The sequence below is a fragment of the Amia ocellicauda genome, chromosome 2, assembly GCF_036373705.1.
Source record: "Amia ocellicauda isolate fAmiCal2 chromosome 2, fAmiCal2.hap1, whole genome shotgun sequence".
In the NCBI taxonomy this organism is placed as follows: domain Eukaryota; kingdom Metazoa; phylum Chordata; class Actinopteri; order Amiiformes; family Amiidae; genus Amia; species Amia ocellicauda.
Genome location: NC_089851.1, coordinates 13,770,920 through 13,789,824, shown reverse-complemented (window position 1 = coordinate 13,789,824; position 18,905 = coordinate 13,770,920). Strand labels below are relative to the sequence as shown.

At 36.5% G+C, this 18,905-nt stretch overlaps 2 protein-coding genes across 4 annotated transcripts in view; both read right to left on the bottom strand.

Moving 5' to 3' along the window:
* The window catches only part of LOC136765078 (laminin subunit alpha-3), an 81,248-nt gene extending 72,470 nt beyond the window's left edge, over positions 1-8,778 (bottom strand). Inside the window, exons 1-2 of one of the 3 annotated variants that reach the window (XM_066719552.1) lie at positions 8,330-8,778; positions 5,943-6,095 (exon numbers count right to left, since the gene is read on the bottom strand). In XM_066719552.1, the coding sequence (XP_066575649.1) occupies positions 5,943-6,095; positions 8,330-8,593 (417 nt within the window). In that variant the 5' untranslated portion in view covers positions 8,594-8,778. The remainder of the gene's footprint in view (positions 1-5,942; positions 6,096-8,329) is intronic. The other 2 variants (XM_066719554.1, XM_066719555.1) reach the window with 2 other exon arrangements.
* Positions 8,779-11,393: 2,615 nt separating this feature from the next.
* Positions 11,394-15,568, bottom strand: cts12 (cathepsin 12). The gene is made up of 8 exons (XM_066719542.1): positions 15,445-15,568; positions 14,907-15,039; positions 14,013-14,126; positions 13,212-13,376; positions 12,568-12,792; positions 12,159-12,327; positions 11,717-11,822; positions 11,394-11,582 (listed from the first exon to the last, which is right to left on the bottom strand). Exons 2-8 carry the CDS (start codon positions 15,030-15,032, stop codon positions 11,483-11,485), a joined length of 1,005 nt encoding a protein of 334 aa, XP_066575639.1. The 5' UTR covers positions 15,033-15,039; positions 15,445-15,568; the 3' UTR covers positions 11,394-11,482.
* Between the last annotated feature and the right edge of the window lie 3,337 nt (positions 15,569-18,905).

The window sequence follows — 18,905 nt, the reverse complement described above, 5'->3', positions numbered from 1 at the left end:
TCAGGGTTCTTTATTTACTGAATCAACGATCTCCAATTCTGGATATAGGTATTCACATAACTTTCATTCAAAGTTGTATTGGGTATTACTAAGGTATTACTAGTTTTCTAAAATAACCATAATCACCATAATTACAATAGCTGTGATGACAGATGTATTTCAACACAACTTTTTCTACTGGACAAGAGAAGTACAACTTGTATTGGAAACTGTCCATTCCTTAGGGCTAATGTAACCATGGGGGATCCTTTCAACTAGGTAGGAGGGAATTGCATTCCCAGGCCTTTCTTCAAAATAGAAATCCATTTTGGACACACCGCTTAACCGTAAAAAGATTATAGATGATTTTATTAGATTTTTTCTTACTGATCTATGCATTTTTAACTAAGGAAAGCATATGCATTCAAACCCCAGTATCAGGGCACCCGCTATTTTGAAATAGTCATTACAGTTCTCTGTTGGGATGATGTGGATCAGGTGTTGAGAGGTTGTGTTTCCAGCAGGGGTCTGACTGCACATGCTACACATGTCATTAACAGACTATGGCCTGGACAATCATAATTGTGACACACTCACCAGCTGCAAATTGGAAACAAATGTCTGTATGAAGTAGAATGAAGATTCCTCTGTCCAAGAAAAAAATGTCATTTCCGAATGGTGAGGAGGTTTGTGTGTTAGAATGCAGTATGCATCACAGCACATTGCAGGCAAAAGAAAAGGCCAAAATGACTCATGAAACATGAAATACTTGGATAATAAAACGTAGCCAGCGAGCAAAACACAGAAAGCATAATAGCAGATGATCTAAAGGAAGGGGAATGTGCAGCAGATGTAGCATTACAGTATATTATTGGAGATCAAGCTAGTAAGTTGTTGTGATAAAAATCTAGCACATCAAAAGAAGAAGAATTTAAAGTTAATTTTACAAAGCACGAGCTACCAGCATCTGTCTCAAAGAACAGGTGTGAGGAGTTAAGAGAATTTATTCTCAATCTCCTGTCACAGACATCCTCAACGTGCAACTTAAATTATCAAATCCCAAAACACTTTAGCAAGAGATTCATCAATACCCATCAATGTTATATCACTGTAATGTGTCTAAATAAGCACAAATGTGGTGCCAAGAAGTGGTGCCAAATCATATGAACACAACACCTCAAAATGCTTAAATTTGGTTTGGATTTTAATACTTCACTACTTGCTTAATAGATTAAGGCTGAGATTAAATCAAAACTTTAACCCACCCCGCTAATAGAAAACTACAGAACTGTACTCAGTTGCGGCTTCATTTTCAGTAAGATGCCACTTTCTTATAATCATAAATGTAACCCCTATGATGAACAGGTTTGTAGTTTGCTATTAGCGGGTGCGTCAAACTTTTGATTAAATCCGGCCCTAAGTCTCTATTCTTCAAAATTGGTTGTCATATTCAGTGCTTATGTACACATTAGCCTGCTATTTATTATTTGAAACACTCATATGTGTCAAAACAAAAATAGCATGTGCTCCAAAAAAAACATTTTTGTTTTAGGACCAACGCGTTTCTTATCACTTTTTCAACAGCTAAATAAAACTGTCGAAACCAATGAAAATCAAACAAAGATTGTAAATTTGTAAACACAAGCTATGCAAAAGCAAAAAGTGAATATCAGACGAGGGAGTGCTGGTTTCCATTGACAACCTGTTGTCAAAAGCTCAGGCCTGTGTGCGAGGCTCTGACTGAAAAGACTGTAAATATTACAGACTGGCAACACCCTGGCTCCCTGCCCACACTGCTATACAAAGAACAGTTTTGGATGAAGAATCAAAATGCACCTTGATCAAACAAAGAGCACACCTTATCTCACAATACCCACCTCTGCCAATTTAGCTTTTTTTTTTTAAGCATGAAATGTTCATATTACAGTTATGAAAACTTTATAAGACTACCTGATAATCCAAGCTAACATTGGTATAGTATTCAGAATGAGTTTTGCTGTATCTCAACACTATTTCTATTTCATATTATTTTGCATTAAGGAAAACATAATGCTCAGAAATGTAAAACTGTTGCCATTAGAAGTTACAGGCTTAAAACTAACTGTCATTTAAAACTGCAAATACAGTGAATCACACAAGCTTTACACAGTGCTGTTAACTCTAACTTAGTGGAAATTAGAAAATGCGAAGGCGAAATACAAGGCAAAGGCAAACACCTGGAAAAATTTGCAGAGATTTCTCCGCCCAGTCTTCCTTTTAAGCTAGGGGGAAGGCAAAGTATAACATTTTGTAAGGGAAAAAATGCGAGACAGGTTACAGCAGCTCTCTGCTCAGTGTATCTGTGCATCTACTTGTCCCAGGTACCTCCATCTGGAATTCACGATGCTTGCTGCCAAAACCGCAGCTAAAAAATAACTTGTCTCCATTATAACACACACACGCACACACACACAGACACCTATGTGTTATTACTTGACATGAGCAACTGCCCTTGAGAGAGCTGAATCTGTCAGTACTTCAGAGAGAAGCAGACTCATGTCGCTGGACCATCAAATGCTAGTGGGTTAAGTATGAGCAGCTGTGGGTCCTTTTTTCCTGTCTCCATTCAGAGCTAAAGCCAATGCAACCAAAAAACAAAGTTTCTTTCATGAGATGTAAAAGAACAAACCCTTGTTCACATCACCAGCTTCAAAAAGATATGAAACAAAGAAGCCTACATGAGCTCTACAACAATAGAAGCTCAAACTATAATTTTGTATGCCTTTTTTTCAAAATGCAAAGTAAAAGAGCGAGTTATCAATTAACTGCTTCCCACTTCCTTATGCACTGAATACAAAAGAGAAAATTCAAACTTCACTTCCACTGACTGTCACTATATCAAACCCACTGTTCTATTATATGTGTTGCTTACTTAGATAACCAGTCAACTAGTTTCTTTCTCAAACTATTAATGGACTGCTAAATCATGTTTAGTTTGTGGTGGAAAAATACATTAAAATATTATTGTTTTGTTGGCTGCACAAAAATAAAACTAACATTACAATGTAAACTTATTGCAAGGACTCCCAGAATTCAGGCCAACAGAAATCCATGAACAGCTTAAAACGAGAATACAGTTCTTCCACTGACTGGTGCCATGTATCTGGGCAAAGCTTGCCAAAGAGCCATTATCATCCAATCATACATCTCCTTCAGGGCAAGAGCTTAGACTGAACTGACAGTTAGCTGAACAGACAAATTAATACAAGTTGTCTCACATCCTGAATGCAGAAAATATACTATTGTTTGTAATCCTATTAGGACAGGGGGGTACATTTTGCAAAGTAGGGTTTAGCATGATCTATCCATATAATTACTAAGGAAAATCACCTAAAACACAAGTAGAGTCCTACATATAAGTAGCACTGGAAGAGATTGGTAAAGGGGAACATGTAAATCTGCACTTTGTCATTGTTGAGATTGAGCTTTCCATAGCAGCAAACCACAATATCCAAATCTCTTCACACCATAAAAGGGGGAGAGCGTCAAAACAGAACAATATACCTGCATGTCTTTTGACTTCATCATAAGACCTATTTACTTCCAGCTCACAATAGATCAATGAACGCCTTTTTTCCCACCTTAGAAAAATACACAATGGAGTTGCAGCTCTACAAATCCAACCATTGATCTTACTTCACTGTATTATTGCACTTTGTATCGCTCTTATGTTTTTTAAGTCGCCCTGGACAAGGGCATCTGCTAAGAAATAAATCATAATAATAATACTTAAAATAAAGTTGAATCACTATTAAGTAATTCAGAGATCATTTAGAACGAACACTCACATAGACTTCTGCCCTGAAGGACTCTTTAATAGAACAAGTGACATACTTCTTAATTTCATAACTAACTAACTCAATTTCAGTCAAGTGAAGTTTTAAGGGAAAGTTAAGATTTCTCCGATAACATACTGAGCCTTCTATCGCTTTATCTACCCACACCTCAGGTTGTGCAGACGTAATCCTTGAAGGTCTGTTTATAGCTCCAACACTTTAAACCACTAACCTTTGTTTGCATATGTCTGAATATACACACTGTTCTAATCTTCAGTATGCTTTGCTGGCAAGTGTACCAGAGGAAAAAGAAAGATTTTTGAAAACACAAATGAATAGCAGAAAGATCAGAATTAACAAAGAGAGATGCAAATACTGACAACTCCATAATATTCTGCAATGTTGTACTGATGTGATATTGTACCTGGCACATCACTCCATTTATTCCAGTAATGAAATTCTATCTACAGTAATGTTGCAATATTAATGATAACTTTTTTAAGAGTTACATAATTTAATAAGAATTAACTTATGGGGCCACTCAGTGTAAAAGTCCCTGATTATGCAAGACATTTACTTAATTGTAGTGTATTTTGCTTGTTTATGTAATGCATTCCTGAAGTTCAGAAACACTAATGTACATATTGTATTCTAAATCATTCCTGTACACAATGTACACTGTCCTCCATCGAACCAGATTTAGCAAATTCCAACATTTCTCAAAGCTAACGTACTTTAAAAGACAACATCTTATTAATCAATAGAAGAAGTGTTTTGTTTATTATTTTATTCAGTACTAACACATTTATATACTAACTACAATAAAACCTTCTTCAGCACTCTTAGGTACCCTTACTCTGTGCTCTAATTAGGGTTTTCAACCATAAAGACTGTAATTTGGTTTGTTTGGTTCACTTACTTCACAACAAGGACTGTAGCAAGAGAAAGTGCCAATTAGAACACATTTTGTTTTTAATTTGTTTTTGTCTTTTCCACTATGTGGGCTGTAGTTCAGCCTTGCCAAAACATTTTCTTTTTTTTTCTTATTTCCTTGGGCTAAACAATGGATGCAGAGGTGAACTCTGAATTCTTAGACCGGGTTAAAAAGGCCACCAAAAGGAACACTTCATCTTTTACTAATGAAGTGCCATGACCCTTGTCCAAACACAAGTTTAAACGCATTCACAGCATTTTGAAAGGATCTGCAGAGTAAAAATGTTCACATGACACACTTTGAAAACCGAAGTGTAAAGATGTTTTATTTCAGAGGAATGAAGGTGCTCAATGGAGAATTTCCTTTTGCCCTTTTTTAGCACCCAGTAATGCACTTGTGTCACTTTCCAAAAAAATAAACCATTCCCGCTTCTGAAAAAGGATTACTCTGCTATCTCTGCATAAATAGCAGTTGAAACTACACACTATTTATAGATAAGCCATTCTATTTTCCAGCTAAAATGGGACACAGCAAAGAGACAGACGGTTTATGTTCCTACAGATCTATCTTGAGCATGTTGCACACAAATGTTTTCAGGTGTTAGTTGGCTTTCAGTTAATATGCCTTGTCTGAAACTGACCTCAAGGTGAAAGGCTTAAAATCCTTCTGCTGATCCACTAATCCTGGATAGCTTGCTTTTTCTGAATGAATAATTGAGCGTGAGGTGCAGTTTGAGGGAACATAAGCCAGTTTTAATCTAGATGCGAGAGGTAGAATTGCCAGATCTCTTGGCTGCCACGACATGCCCCCTATTTTTGGCCTCCTGCTAATCTCGACAATAAGATGACACTCTCTTAATGACTGTCCTTTTCACCATTTAGTCCCAATTCAGATCACGGTCACCTCTCACATCTGATACGAAAATAAGTGAATGTGCAACACTAGGGAAATGAGCAAGAGTCTTAAAAGTGTGAAATCCAGTGTAAACCCTCTGAAAATAGTCAAGGTTTTAAGAAGTTGTCCTGACACCCACTAATTAAAGGCCTTTATCACAAACAAACTGCTTATTTGAATTACAGATTACATTTTGAGTCAGTGAATCCCCCCATTGTGTACTAAGTAAACCACATCGCAGTGCTGGATTTCATACACTCTTCACAGTAACCATACCTCAAACACGAACTATGTACCAAATGTCGAACTGTGAGACTCACCTGTCCCAAATCCAGCGTGACGTTGACTTCATTGTACTGCAGACTACTGGACAGCGGAGGACTTTGCCACCAGCGCTCTGTCCCGTCAATAGCGTTAGTCACTGGGTGTGCTTTGTTGGGGTCGTTGGAATTGCAATAGTCACAATACTGGCCCTGATAAGAGAATGAGGAAACAATCAGAGATGTTGTCTACATTCCATTTTAAAACTTTGCGGCCTATGCCACAGTTAGAAGTCTGAGGAGTAAAACCACATTGAATATATACAAGCAAATTAACTTCAATTTTCAGAGAGCTCTTAACAAAAGCCATTCTTTTCAAACAATTAACAGACACAGAGATAATGTATTACTGTGTTTCAGCTTTTGTGGTTTCAATGTTTTATTCTGGAGGTGTTGTTATAATACATCTCTACATTTAACTGAGAAGTCAGGAGTTTGTTATTTAATCCCATAGTGGTGTTTCATTTAACAATTAAAATGTGCTAAAAATATATATATATTAATTTCAACATTAAGCATTCATAGTTTTACTGGGGTGACTACATCAAGCACTGATAAGCATAAACTATTTTTAAATATATAGATGATTATATCCATACAGCTGTATACCGGGAAAGAGGCACTCCCAGATTTGAAGACAGACCCTGTATTTGAATGCCGGGGCTGTTTTAAGACAGTGATGCAAGGCACATTTTTGGCAGGTAAGCAAGTTGATATTTTGTCACTTGCTGTACTTCCTAACATGCCTGAATGTTTCAACCTCCATTTAATATAGGCTAACAAAAAACAGACTTAGGATGAAGTGCTTTTGAGACGCAACAACCAAAAAATGGCAAAAACCTCATACTTTTTTAATATTACATATGTAATTACATATGTAAAGAAACATAGCTAATTCTGGAAATGATACGCTAAGCAAATAAAGGGCATATCATTCTGACTTTACTGTGTGATTTAATGCAGCTACACAATAACTGCAATTCCCATTTCCATTTTAATGTGATGACAATGAACTACAATATATATTTGTATCATTATAAGAAGGCTCTCGTCCAACTTCAATCTGAGGTTTTGATTTTTGTCAAATTTTTCATGGACTGCTCAAAGATTTCACACCTCTTAGAAAAATATTTTAGCTTGATTGTAAATATTCTTAAACTATACTTACTTTTCAGTTAAATATATTTTTTTTATTTTGTTTAAACACTATTTAATTCTTATTAGAGAAGAACCTGCAGAAAACAAAAATCCCAGTTGATGTTAAGACATGTGATATGTTAACTGCTACTCCATGCAACTGAATAGTTCGTTTCAAATAGCAGACAATCAGTACAATGCTGTAGGACATATCTTTTTCGATTACACTTTTTAAACAATGCTACAAGAGGTTGCTGTCCTCTAACTGCAACTTCAAACCAATTCTTCCATTATAAATAACCCCAATCAGAGCTGCACAGAAATGCGTATTAGTCGCATCTATTTGAAGCCCTCTATAGCTCCCAGACATATAGCTCTATAGCACATATAGTCTAGCTTTCACTCTTCTGTCCAGTTCATCGGGACATATTAAAATATAAGACACTTCCCTGGGTGTTAACAATCTAGAGTTCAACATAAAGGAAACCCATCAGACACTTCATTCAACTCAAAAGCACAATATGTTACAATTAACCAGCCAATAATGTAATAATAACAATGCAGTGATGGTAATAAATGCATTGATACAGTCGGTGGCATATTAGTAGCCAAATGATCTGGCAGAAACTCACAGATAATTTCAATATATCAATATCAGAAAGACTGCAGGTGATCATTCTTGCTGTATCAGATCGCCAACGTTTTTATTAAGACCGCAGATTGAATTCCACGGTGGTCTTATGAAACAAAATATAATAATAACTTTAATCACCATAAATCGCATTTACATATATCCAGGTGTAATATTTTTTTTTCTCTCATTTTTAAAAGCAAACTATAATTCCGTTTCGTCTTTCAATCCAAAGGTTCATGACAGGATATTTACGTTTCCCCATTCAAAACATTTGTTTAATACCGGCTTAAATTGAATGATGTTTTACTGTCAAATACAATTTAGGTGTCCTGTTTAAGAATGATCATTTTTAAAATAAACATATTTACCCTCTCGGTTCTTTATTCGTATACTTATATATATAGCAAGCACCAGTTTTGCATGTCTGTATCGGAACAAGTTTGCAAGATGGAACATATTTTCCATTAGAAAAAAAGAATTGCATTTTTGTTTCAACCCTACCTGTTACAATAAACTGCAGATTAAACAGGAGCTGCGGGGGAAACCTGGCATTTGTCCCCGACCTTAAAAAACACCAAAACGCGGTAAAAAGCGTATGTATGCCATGCTATATCACCTGTATGGTATGGCTGGGCAGCCCGGCAGTCGGCCCCCCCACCAGCTTGCAGTACAGCTCTGCCCGCGGCCGGCCAGCCTCATCCTCCCCGCACGTCGCGGTGGCCGAGATCCGAGCCGCCTCTGCCAGGTTGAAATAAGGCGGGTGAAGACTGAACCCCGTCACTTCATCCCCCAGGACCCGAGGCCGCACGGCGGGGACAAGAGCCAGAAACACAGCCGAGAGCAGCAGCGCACAGCTCGCCTCCCGTCCTCTCCTCGCCATGTTTGACGCTCCCGTCTCAGAGCTCCATGGCTCGGCGGCGCTCACACCCCTCAGGGCGACACGCTTGGGCCGCGGTGTGTGCAGACTGCGGCTGCCTAGCGCTGCTCAGTGTGTCCGTGCAAACTGCGCTCTGCACAGCACGCTTGACAAATGCTTTTCAAAATAAGCGTGCAGCTCATCCACCTTTCCAGGGGCATCTCAGGAGTATCAGGTGTCAGTGCTAATTCCCATGCGAGCCCCCAGGCTGCAGCTGAAAAATGCCATATATACCCCTGCAACTTGCACTGCTGTTTGGGAACGGGCACAGGAGCTCTTACGATCACATGTGCGCAGTAATCAACAGTATTAAACGGATTTTAATAGTTTGCAAATGTTTTATACGATGTGCTTTGCCAGATCTATTATCACTAGGTCCATTCAACGTTTTAAGTGAGTGGAACAGCCTAAATCAGATTTGAGATTTAAATGCATAAATCGTATTCTTCATCTGCTGAAGTTCTTAGCTTTATGTACAATTAAATATATTTGCTGTTGATAGAGGGTGCTGTTACCCTAACTGGTAAAAAGTTATATTATGTTATTTAAGGAATATAACATATATGGTTTCAGTCACCCACCTATTAAAGTTTCCGAAATGCAACAGTTTTTGTATTGTATTTAATGAGTCGTGGTGTTTATATCAGAATTATATGAAACTTTATAGTTGCTTATTGTTTGATTTAATAATGCCATAGCTTCCTGCCTAGGTTTTGTTGAAATGTATGCTTAAAAGCTGTAACACAGTTTTAAATCAACTGTAAACAATATATTTTGAAAAGAAAAGCTGGGTATTCTTAAGGAGGTCAGTCATTTCAATGGTTCTCTCACAAAGATACAAATGATGACTCACATTCCTTTTCCTTCCGCCCTTTCCTTGAATTCTGCCATGGAGATCAGGCAGTGCTGAAACTGTGCCAGCTGCTGAAATGGAGTCTGTGCAGAGGTAGGCCGCTCATGTTTCCTGTCATTATGCTTCAGTGTAGTCAGCAGGGTTTCATATCTTCATATCTTCCCTATGCCTACTGACCAATGCTTTCATCTATTTTCCTTGGATTATCTCAGCTGTATCAACCTATACTTTATCTTGTTATGTTGCCTCATCATCAGAATAGGTACACTCTGTAGTGGAGCAAAGGCTAGAAGATTTGTACCATTATGCCCTGTCGGTTGCTGACTGTACATATGAATGCAATTCTCTTAAGGAAGGACATCCGCGTTGGCTTTACTGCCATAGGTACTAGGAAAGATCCCTCCCTGCTATGTATTCCTTTGAAGTACATCTGTTGAGTTTTGACACTTTTCGATAGTTTTGAAACTGTCTTTCCACAGGTGAACTGATGTCTATACAAGTTTATGTCTGCTGAGGTGAAATGTAATTTCAGTGTCCGGTCACTAATTAATGTTAGGTGTAAGCAGAAGTTCCCCCAATATTTCCTTTTTTTATACAGAATGAAGGATAGACGTTTATTGGTGGTCTGCAACCAGCACATCCTGCACAACCCCTCCAGGATCAGACCTAGCCCAGTCCTGCTTTAATGTAAGACAAGTTCAGACTCTCAGAACAAGTCTCTACATTTTGACAAATTAGTTATTGTATGCTCAACACTGAGATCAATTACTTAAATTACAAAGAAGTATAAAGAAGTTGTGCTTAATGTATATTTTATACACTATACATATTGCCATATAAAAATTATGAGACGATCTTAAATCATATTTCAAAATATTATAATAATAAAAAACATTTTAGGAATATATTTCTCTTCCATTTAAACCAATATGTAAATGTTCAGAAATGTACTGCTCTGCTATATAATAATGGCCTAGGTCAAACTTGTGGACTATACGTTTTTTGTAAAACATCTTGGTTTACACACACATTGTATTAAATCTCACTGTGTGCTCTACCACAGTGATGTGCTCAAGGGCCCTCTTTCTTGTACATTTGTAATTGCAAACTTTCACTCTACTAGTATGCAGTACAGTACTAACCTTTCCCACTTTTTCCACAGTCAAATTGTGATGCAAAGAGGCTGTACCTGTACTGTAAAACCTTTGTAAAATCACTAGAGAACAGTCCCTCTAGTCCCTCAAACATATCAAACATTAACATATGAAAGTATTAATTCATATAAACTGAAAAGAGTAAACTCAAAGTTTGAATCATAATGAGTTATAAAAAGTGAAATTCTGGGTAGTTGGTAGAAAATCATGTTTTATGTGATCCATTTTGAAAACGCTCACAGTAGTGTGTAAAGGTTGTCAGAGACAATAACTAATCATGTGTTATTGAAACTAAACATGTATATGATTATTATTTGCATCTCCAGTGCTGTGGGTAGCCATCTGTGTCAGCCAAAAAAAAATCTTACCTTAATCTAAACTGAAGTCAGAGATGGAGATAGTTTGCTTTTGTTTGCAGAAGACATTCATTTTCTGCTTTCCTGACTCACACAGCTTTACAAACAAGACAAGTCATGTATAGCCATTTGTATCAGATGCTGAACTGAAAAATGTCAAGCTGCCTGCCTTTGGTAATATCCACTACAGCTCTTCTCCATTAAAGAAGCAATAGAAAAAACCTTCATTTACTACAGTGCATGCGATACATTCAGAACTTTACATTTAATTCCTTTTTAAAAATTGACAGATTCAGACGTTATTATAATATTATATTCCTTAATAGAGGTGAACATGTAGACAAAGAAGGTGACATTAGAGTGTATCCTGCTCCTAAGTCAAACCAAAATCACACTGCATCTTGATGAAATGCATAACTTTATTAACATTTTAATAAATAAACATTTCCTTAATGCCACTGTTGTATATCTTCCTCCGGACGTGCAGGTATCATACTACAGGATAGAGGGCGTAGCTTGCGATTCCACAGGCATTTTTATTATTTCTGATCATTCTCATGTAACCACCTTCACCCCAGCCAGTGCCCCAACTGCAAAGCAAGCAGAGCAATATTGTTATAAAGGACCCCAATGAGCCAGTGTATGATGCAATGCATTTGGGTTATGAACTATCAACTTTTTTTCCCCATTCATTGTGCAGTGAGAAACCACACAGGTCACTCACCTGTTTTTAATAATCCAGTAGTCTGTACCTCCCTCAGAACCATATCCCACCAATAGTACAGCATGGCTTAGATTGCTTGGGTCACAGTTGGGTTCTTCATAGATTCCTACAAGATAGGTTTGGATTACATATACCTTTAGTATTATTTCTCACTTATGTTTAACCATAAGGTGCACCTTTTTGATTACCGAGTTCCATGAAATCTAGATTCACAAAACTGACAGCAGAGAACTTGATCCTCCATTTAGAACTTGACACAGGCAGCATGACTTTCAAAGGGGGCAAGGTCAGACATTGGTCAAAGAGTGATTTATAAAGGCTTTATGGAACTGAATTTTATGTTTTTAAAGGTGCAGGAGGCAGATATATGACACTGAATCATCTGAAACCTTCTGAAAATATCACTGATGTTTTTATGTGCCTGTTTAATATGGAAACATACCTGAGCTGTAAAACATGAAGCTGGGGTTGTCTGCATCCAGTGCAACTGTGATTGGCCCAATAGTTGTCACTGCATCAGCCAATGCCTGCTCATCACCTGCAGGAATGAATCTGTAGTCTTTGATTGTGGCAGCCGACTTGCTGCTGTCATACTGACAAGGCTGGTTATCCTGGATATTAACAAAGAAAAGAAAGATATAAATATTTGCAAATCTTACAAAAACTATTCTTCCTCCTAATGTATCATTAACTGTACATCCTTTTGGTACATTTTAAATTAAATTTAGCCAAACACATATTACACACATGTATAGGCATATTATATACCATGCAATTGCAGCTTCTTGTGTATAAAAGTGTGGGAGATATCTGTCCCTTTTCCTTTCATTTCAAATATTTTTCTTTCGTACCATTGACGTATAGGGGTAGGTGGCTTCAGCCTGCAGCCCACCGTTTTGCACTACGTAATCGTATGCATTCGCCATCCAGGCTCCGTTACAGCCATAGGTCCCAAAGGAGCGAGAACAGTCCATTAAGTTCTGCTCACTGAGGGGTACCAGCCTGCCTGTCTTCTTGAACATCTGTCCCTCAATGGCTCCTGTCGTACTGAATGCCCAACAGGAGCCACAGTAACCCTGAGGAGAAGAGAGGAGAAAATAGATATAAAACCTTAACTGGTCCTTGACTTACCTTTCATTAATTTGAAAATAGGATGCATTGATGGGCTATCCTATTAATCCAGGTATATTGTTTTGCTGCTAATTGTAAGTTAACAGATAGTACTGCAGGTTACTTATTATGTGGTTTAGCTATAATTTTTCAGGGCCATTATTGTGTTCTTGAAAATTAGGTATAATATATATATATATATATATATATATATATATATATATATATATATATATATATAATGCATAACACAGGTGTTAACTGTTAGTAGTATCATATTATTTGCTAGGGACAACTTTTCGATCAACTTTATTGGTAAGCTTATTCAAGCTGTCATTGTTTAATAAATGCTTCTTTGGAGCTCTGAGAAGTTAGGGTGGCTTACCTGGTCCTTCACATTTGTGACGTAGCCCATGGCTCTGTAGTCGACCCTGGCAACATTCAGTTTGCTGGCTGCAACACGAAGCTTGTGAGGAGACACTATCGGACTGTTTCTCCTTGCTTGGCTGTTAATTTGTGAGCCTTGCAGGCGTTTGTACTCTTCCTGGTTCTGAAAACAGGACATTCGGCAGAACAGAGAACACATTGAAAATCAGGCTCTTCAAACATCAGTTTACAAAGTCTGTACAGATAGTAAAAATTGGAACAACAAAAAATAGCAGACAGTGACAGCAGCAAAACATCAACAGTAAACGAAAAGCTAGGATATACACCAGCATTTGGTGACAAAGCCCCTTATTTTCCAGTGTGGGGGTTAAATTTGTATATCCCCATTTTCACAGAAACAACTAGTGGTTACACTGGTGTGATATCACTTTCAGCGCAGATGTGCAATTTGGGCAACCAACACGACCACCTTATGATGTGATTCAGTGGCAGCACAATGTCAGTATTGAAATTGATTTTCGCTGTAGCCTAACTCACTAGTACTGAAGCAGCTCAAAGACATAATCAAAACTCTAAAATTCACACAGCAAAAGAATGTCATTATTGCAGTTTAATATCATACATGACTAAAGGGACTAAAGTCTGCTGTCACTTAAAAGAGGCTTCTATTTTTACAGCAACTGCACCTGCATTATTGCCATAAAAATGGCAGAAAATATATGTATTGCTTATAACTAAACCACTGCTCTTACTCTTTGTGCAAATAGACAACTGCAAAAGATCGATGAGTTTTACTCACAAGGTCTCCATATTTGTTCATGGCCATTTTAAATGTCTTAGTGCCTTTCTCATTATGCTCTTCAATTGCCTTGAAGTTATCTTCCCAAATGGCTTTCTTCTGATTTTCATTGCCCTGAAATCACAAATCTTACTTTGTCAAACAGTATCAACATCAACCATTATCTGTGGTCACATATTGTTATAATAATATGTTTTTACAACTTACATATTGTTCTAGATTGTTTTCTATATATATTTTTTTTAATGTATTGAGTACAATATGCATACATCAACTTGAATAAATAATCAGTTGATTCTGGACTGCTTACAAAATAAGTTATGAGAAGAGTAATTTAATTATAATTTAAACTTACATTTTCAGCTTTTGTTCTTGAATATGCACATTATGTTTTATCCACTAATTTCAGGTAGTCTTTTACTTATTCATATACAGTTGTAGATCTTAATTTATACATAAAATAGGTTAAATCTTTAGAATAATTACATATTTTGTAAATTAAACTGTAACCAATATTGCCTCAAGTTTACAGCCAGGACATGCAACTATGGTTAGCACTGTATCAAAAAATAAATTCCTTAAAAAAAAACATACTTTACATAGGTTTACATGAACAAATACCCAATGTATTGCTTTTTTTGTATGTTTGATTTTTTTTTCAAGTTTCAAGCATTCAGGCACTCAACAACCCGGCTTCTAACTGCATCAGTTTTTCTGTAAACTTGAGGTAAATATTTTGTTATCAGCATGTAATTAGATTTAGTGTCATGGTTTTCTTTAAATTATACCGTTTCATTTACACACCAACAAAGTGTTGACTGACGTATTTTCTCCATAGTAGTTATCAAGCTTATGGAATAGGCCTGCAAGTCTGATTATACTCTACTTTCTCACCTTCTCACGGTAAGACACTCCAAAGCTTCTTTTCCAGGTCTGCCATTCAATATCTATCTCTTCATCTGAGCACAACACAACGCTGAGGTAATGGCATAAAAAAGCCCAAAAGATGAGGGCCTTCATGATGAACCTGCAGCAAAAAGTTGGTTAATAGCCATCCAAACCTGCCAGCTAATGCCACTGGTCTCACATCTTCAAAGGATGCATGTAAAATATAGTGTAAACAAATTATCCAAAAGTCATTGATCCATAAACAAGACTATGTTTTAACATGCCGAATTCAATGAGAATACATGTGTTTTCTAAAACAATTATTTTTCGCAATGTCTTGCAGTGTTCCATAAATTAAATACATCAACGGAAAAATACACATATACATATGTTGTTAATTATTAGTCTTTTGAGTGAACATTGAGATGACATTGATATAACCTAGGAAGAGTTATCAACTATGGCCCTGGCCCAAAAGTTGTTGAATGAATAGTTGATGGAATGGTCTTATTGTTGACTTCAGTATCAAATCCTACTTACTTACCTACTGGTGTGGAGTCCTTCAGGTGTCAGTGGTCTGTGTGGTATAGGAGGTTCGGAGACTCTGGCTGCAGCACACTACTGCAGCAGACTGATAATAACGTGCCATGAGCCCATCTTTTATTCTTCCATTTAGTGGGTGTGCTTCGACATGCCCTGTACACCTACAAGATAAACACATTTGATGTACTTACTTTAATGGTGACTTGGGGAAAGAGGGGACTTTTTTTTTTTTTTTTTTGTATGTGTCAATGACACACAAATTGTTTAATCTGGAAAATCAGTTGCATAGTCATTCACTGCCTGAATGAGCCTGATCCAGGATATTATATGGGAATGATCTTGCCAATAGTATATCAGGTTATGGGTTTTATAATTAAAGTTTACAGTTTTAGGACAGGCTGTTTTAGGGTTACATGCAAAATAAAGTAGAATGGTTTATAATACATAACCACAAACTTGAATGTTTTAAAATCATATGGTACAAGACATCATATAATCTTTCTAACATTAACATACCTGAATAATATGTTACTATTTTCACTTTTTATACTACCTATTGCAATACATTAAAATATGTTTAAGTAAATGGTTGACTAATAATAATTAGTAATATGCAATTTTGTTTATTGAAACTTCTTACACTTAAACTAATATGTATTTGTTATTATTTATTTGTTAGTTTACTACTGAATGTATTAATAATTTGGACTATATTTTCTGTGAAAGGCATTCTGAATATACTGAGAATCAGCACTAAATCTTGAATTAAGGCTTATTTATTTGAGAAGGAGTAAGTGAATCAAGAATGTGTAACAGCAACTTAATGTCTTAATTCCAACCAATAGGTTTTCCAACATTTTTATGGATTTCAAAAAAATTCTATGTTGTACTTCCTGGTTAACAGCTTTGGTCATTTTCTCGTAAGCAACTTTTGGTGCAATGGTTTGGCTAATACTATTCCCATGGAAATAAAAGCAGGGAATGACATAGAAAATATACAAGTTTATATAACAAGAAATCAGATAAATCATGCCAATCCTTTAAATGTACACTGGTAACATTCAGAAAGGCCTGCATTACAGACGAAAAAAAAATGTATTATATATTTTAATAACACAGTGGTCAAGGCTAACTACTTGAGTCAGTGTATTTTTGATTTTTATGCTATACATACACACAAAAATACAGCTATTAAAGGAGATTAATAAAAACATATGAAAAATCAATAGTAAGTTAATCAGCAACAAACAATGTTGGGGGCCTTGTTTTCTGCTAAGTTATGTTCAGCATCTTCCAAACAGCTTATCAGAAGGATTATCACTCTTACTTCAGAATTACATTAAACACAGCCTCCTGTATTCAAATCATACATTGTTCATGTTAAAAGCAGACTTTTGAGCAGAGCAGTGACATAATGTTCTGTTTTGGGATCATTATCACTTAACTACAACATCAGCTTGTAACTGATACTACTGCTACCACCCCTAAAAGAAATGTGGCAATTAAATCAAAATGGTCAAACTATTCAGCAAATGCGTTAGATCTACAATTTCCCGTAAAACAACAAACACATTTCAATCTTCTGCTGTTTCTCTGTTTTCAACCCCCCTGTTTTTATAACCTGACATTTGGGAGATAAGCTGTGATTGGTCTTGATGCCTAATGTTTTAAAATGACAGACTGCAACATGATTAAATCGTCCTCTGTAGGTTGCAGTTTTACCAACGTCTGCATGCAAGTGGGTTGCTAATACTAGTTCGAAGATATTGTTTGCTCCCTATTTACATTGTTATTAAATGAGTCAATGTGACTTGGTTGTTTAAATTCCACTCTAGGGAGCTCAGTGTTTAGGGGCAGGCAAACACTCAAGTTAAAGGTAATACTTATGAGAGTAGCCTACAATGACCTCATCAGCTGGGCAAAACAGGAAAGAAAAACAGACAAGACATTAAAAAAAGCCTTGATTTAAACAGGCATTCTGAATTTCAGTTATATAAAATGGTAGAAAATTCAGTTATTTATTTTATTGACACACAGCCAAGCTGGTGGAAATTGTCTTTGGTAAAGCATGATAAAAAATAGCTCCTTTACATACATGACAGAAACAAAATAAATAAACAAACATCACCTAAAACACCAATTTACAAGCAGCCCTAAGATGACTTGAATAAGTTACTAAGACAAAAACCTATGTGCTTGAAAGACATGATGAGCTGGATGAGAGGGGTCAGAGACAATCTTATTGGCACGCTTGAGGGTTCATTGGGTGTAGAGAGTTCAACTGAGGGAAGATCAGTGATCTTTTCAGCCTTGGTGAAGTTTTGTCCTTGTATGAATATTACTTCCATACCATACATTGATTGAAGAAGTCAGAATACTCTCTGTGACTGAGGTATAAAATCTGACCAAAAGATGCTGCTTTACTCTAAGATTCCTCAACTGTCTGAGGAAGTACAGTTTCTGTAGTTCTATTTTAATAAGAGAATCAGTATTCATTTGCTATTTCAGAGAGCTGAAGATATAGGTGCCAAGAAATGTAAATGATTCCGTAATGGCTATTTGTTGACCGTTAATATGAATTGGACATTTAAGATCCTGAGTGCGCCTACAATCCACAGTTTTTCACAGAAGAATTGACTTCATCATCTGCAGTCAGAGTGGGTACCATCCATCAATGTATGTACTGATAGTTATTGTATACATAATTAACAACAGCAACAGTCCCACTCTGCCAATCTCTGTTTAAAACTGCAGTCTAAATGCACAACACAAACATTTCAAATGTGATCTTGGAAATATGTATTAAAAGAAAACAGGGGGCAGGATTCCAAAATCCATTGGAAAGAAAAGCTTGCCAGTTTTGGGAGAAGTAGTTTGTACCATGGGATTTTGAATTAGCACTTTGATTTATTTCTGCATGACTTATGATGTATACAATGGTGCCCAAGCTTGGCAGCTGCCGAAGTAACCTGGAATTTGTAGAAGGAACACATTCACTTACATTTGACCCTTATAATGTGTTATCAGCAAAGAGAAAGATAAAATTGTGAGGTATAAATGCATGTCTTTATATTTCATGTCATATAACACTAATAAAAACATGAATTATGTGACAATTACATGTTTTTTAGGCACTAAGTACATGCTGTGTCATTTTTTTTTACTTGTGATATAAAGTAGCAAGTCCTTTTCCCATCTTAACCTACATATTTGTGTTTATACCACTTGATCCTACCTCTACCATGCTTGTTAAAATAGTCATTATAGTGAATCACTGCACTTCTGTGGAAGTAAGATTAGGGTTGCATGCAATATAGTAATCATATTCCAGCACATCACCCAGTCATTTCATAGCACTGTAGACTGAAAAACTCAAAACGACGCAGCAGTCTAGTACTTGTCTTGTGCGGCAGGATCTTTGATGTTTTTGAACTTCATTACCCAGCACCCAGGACATTTGCT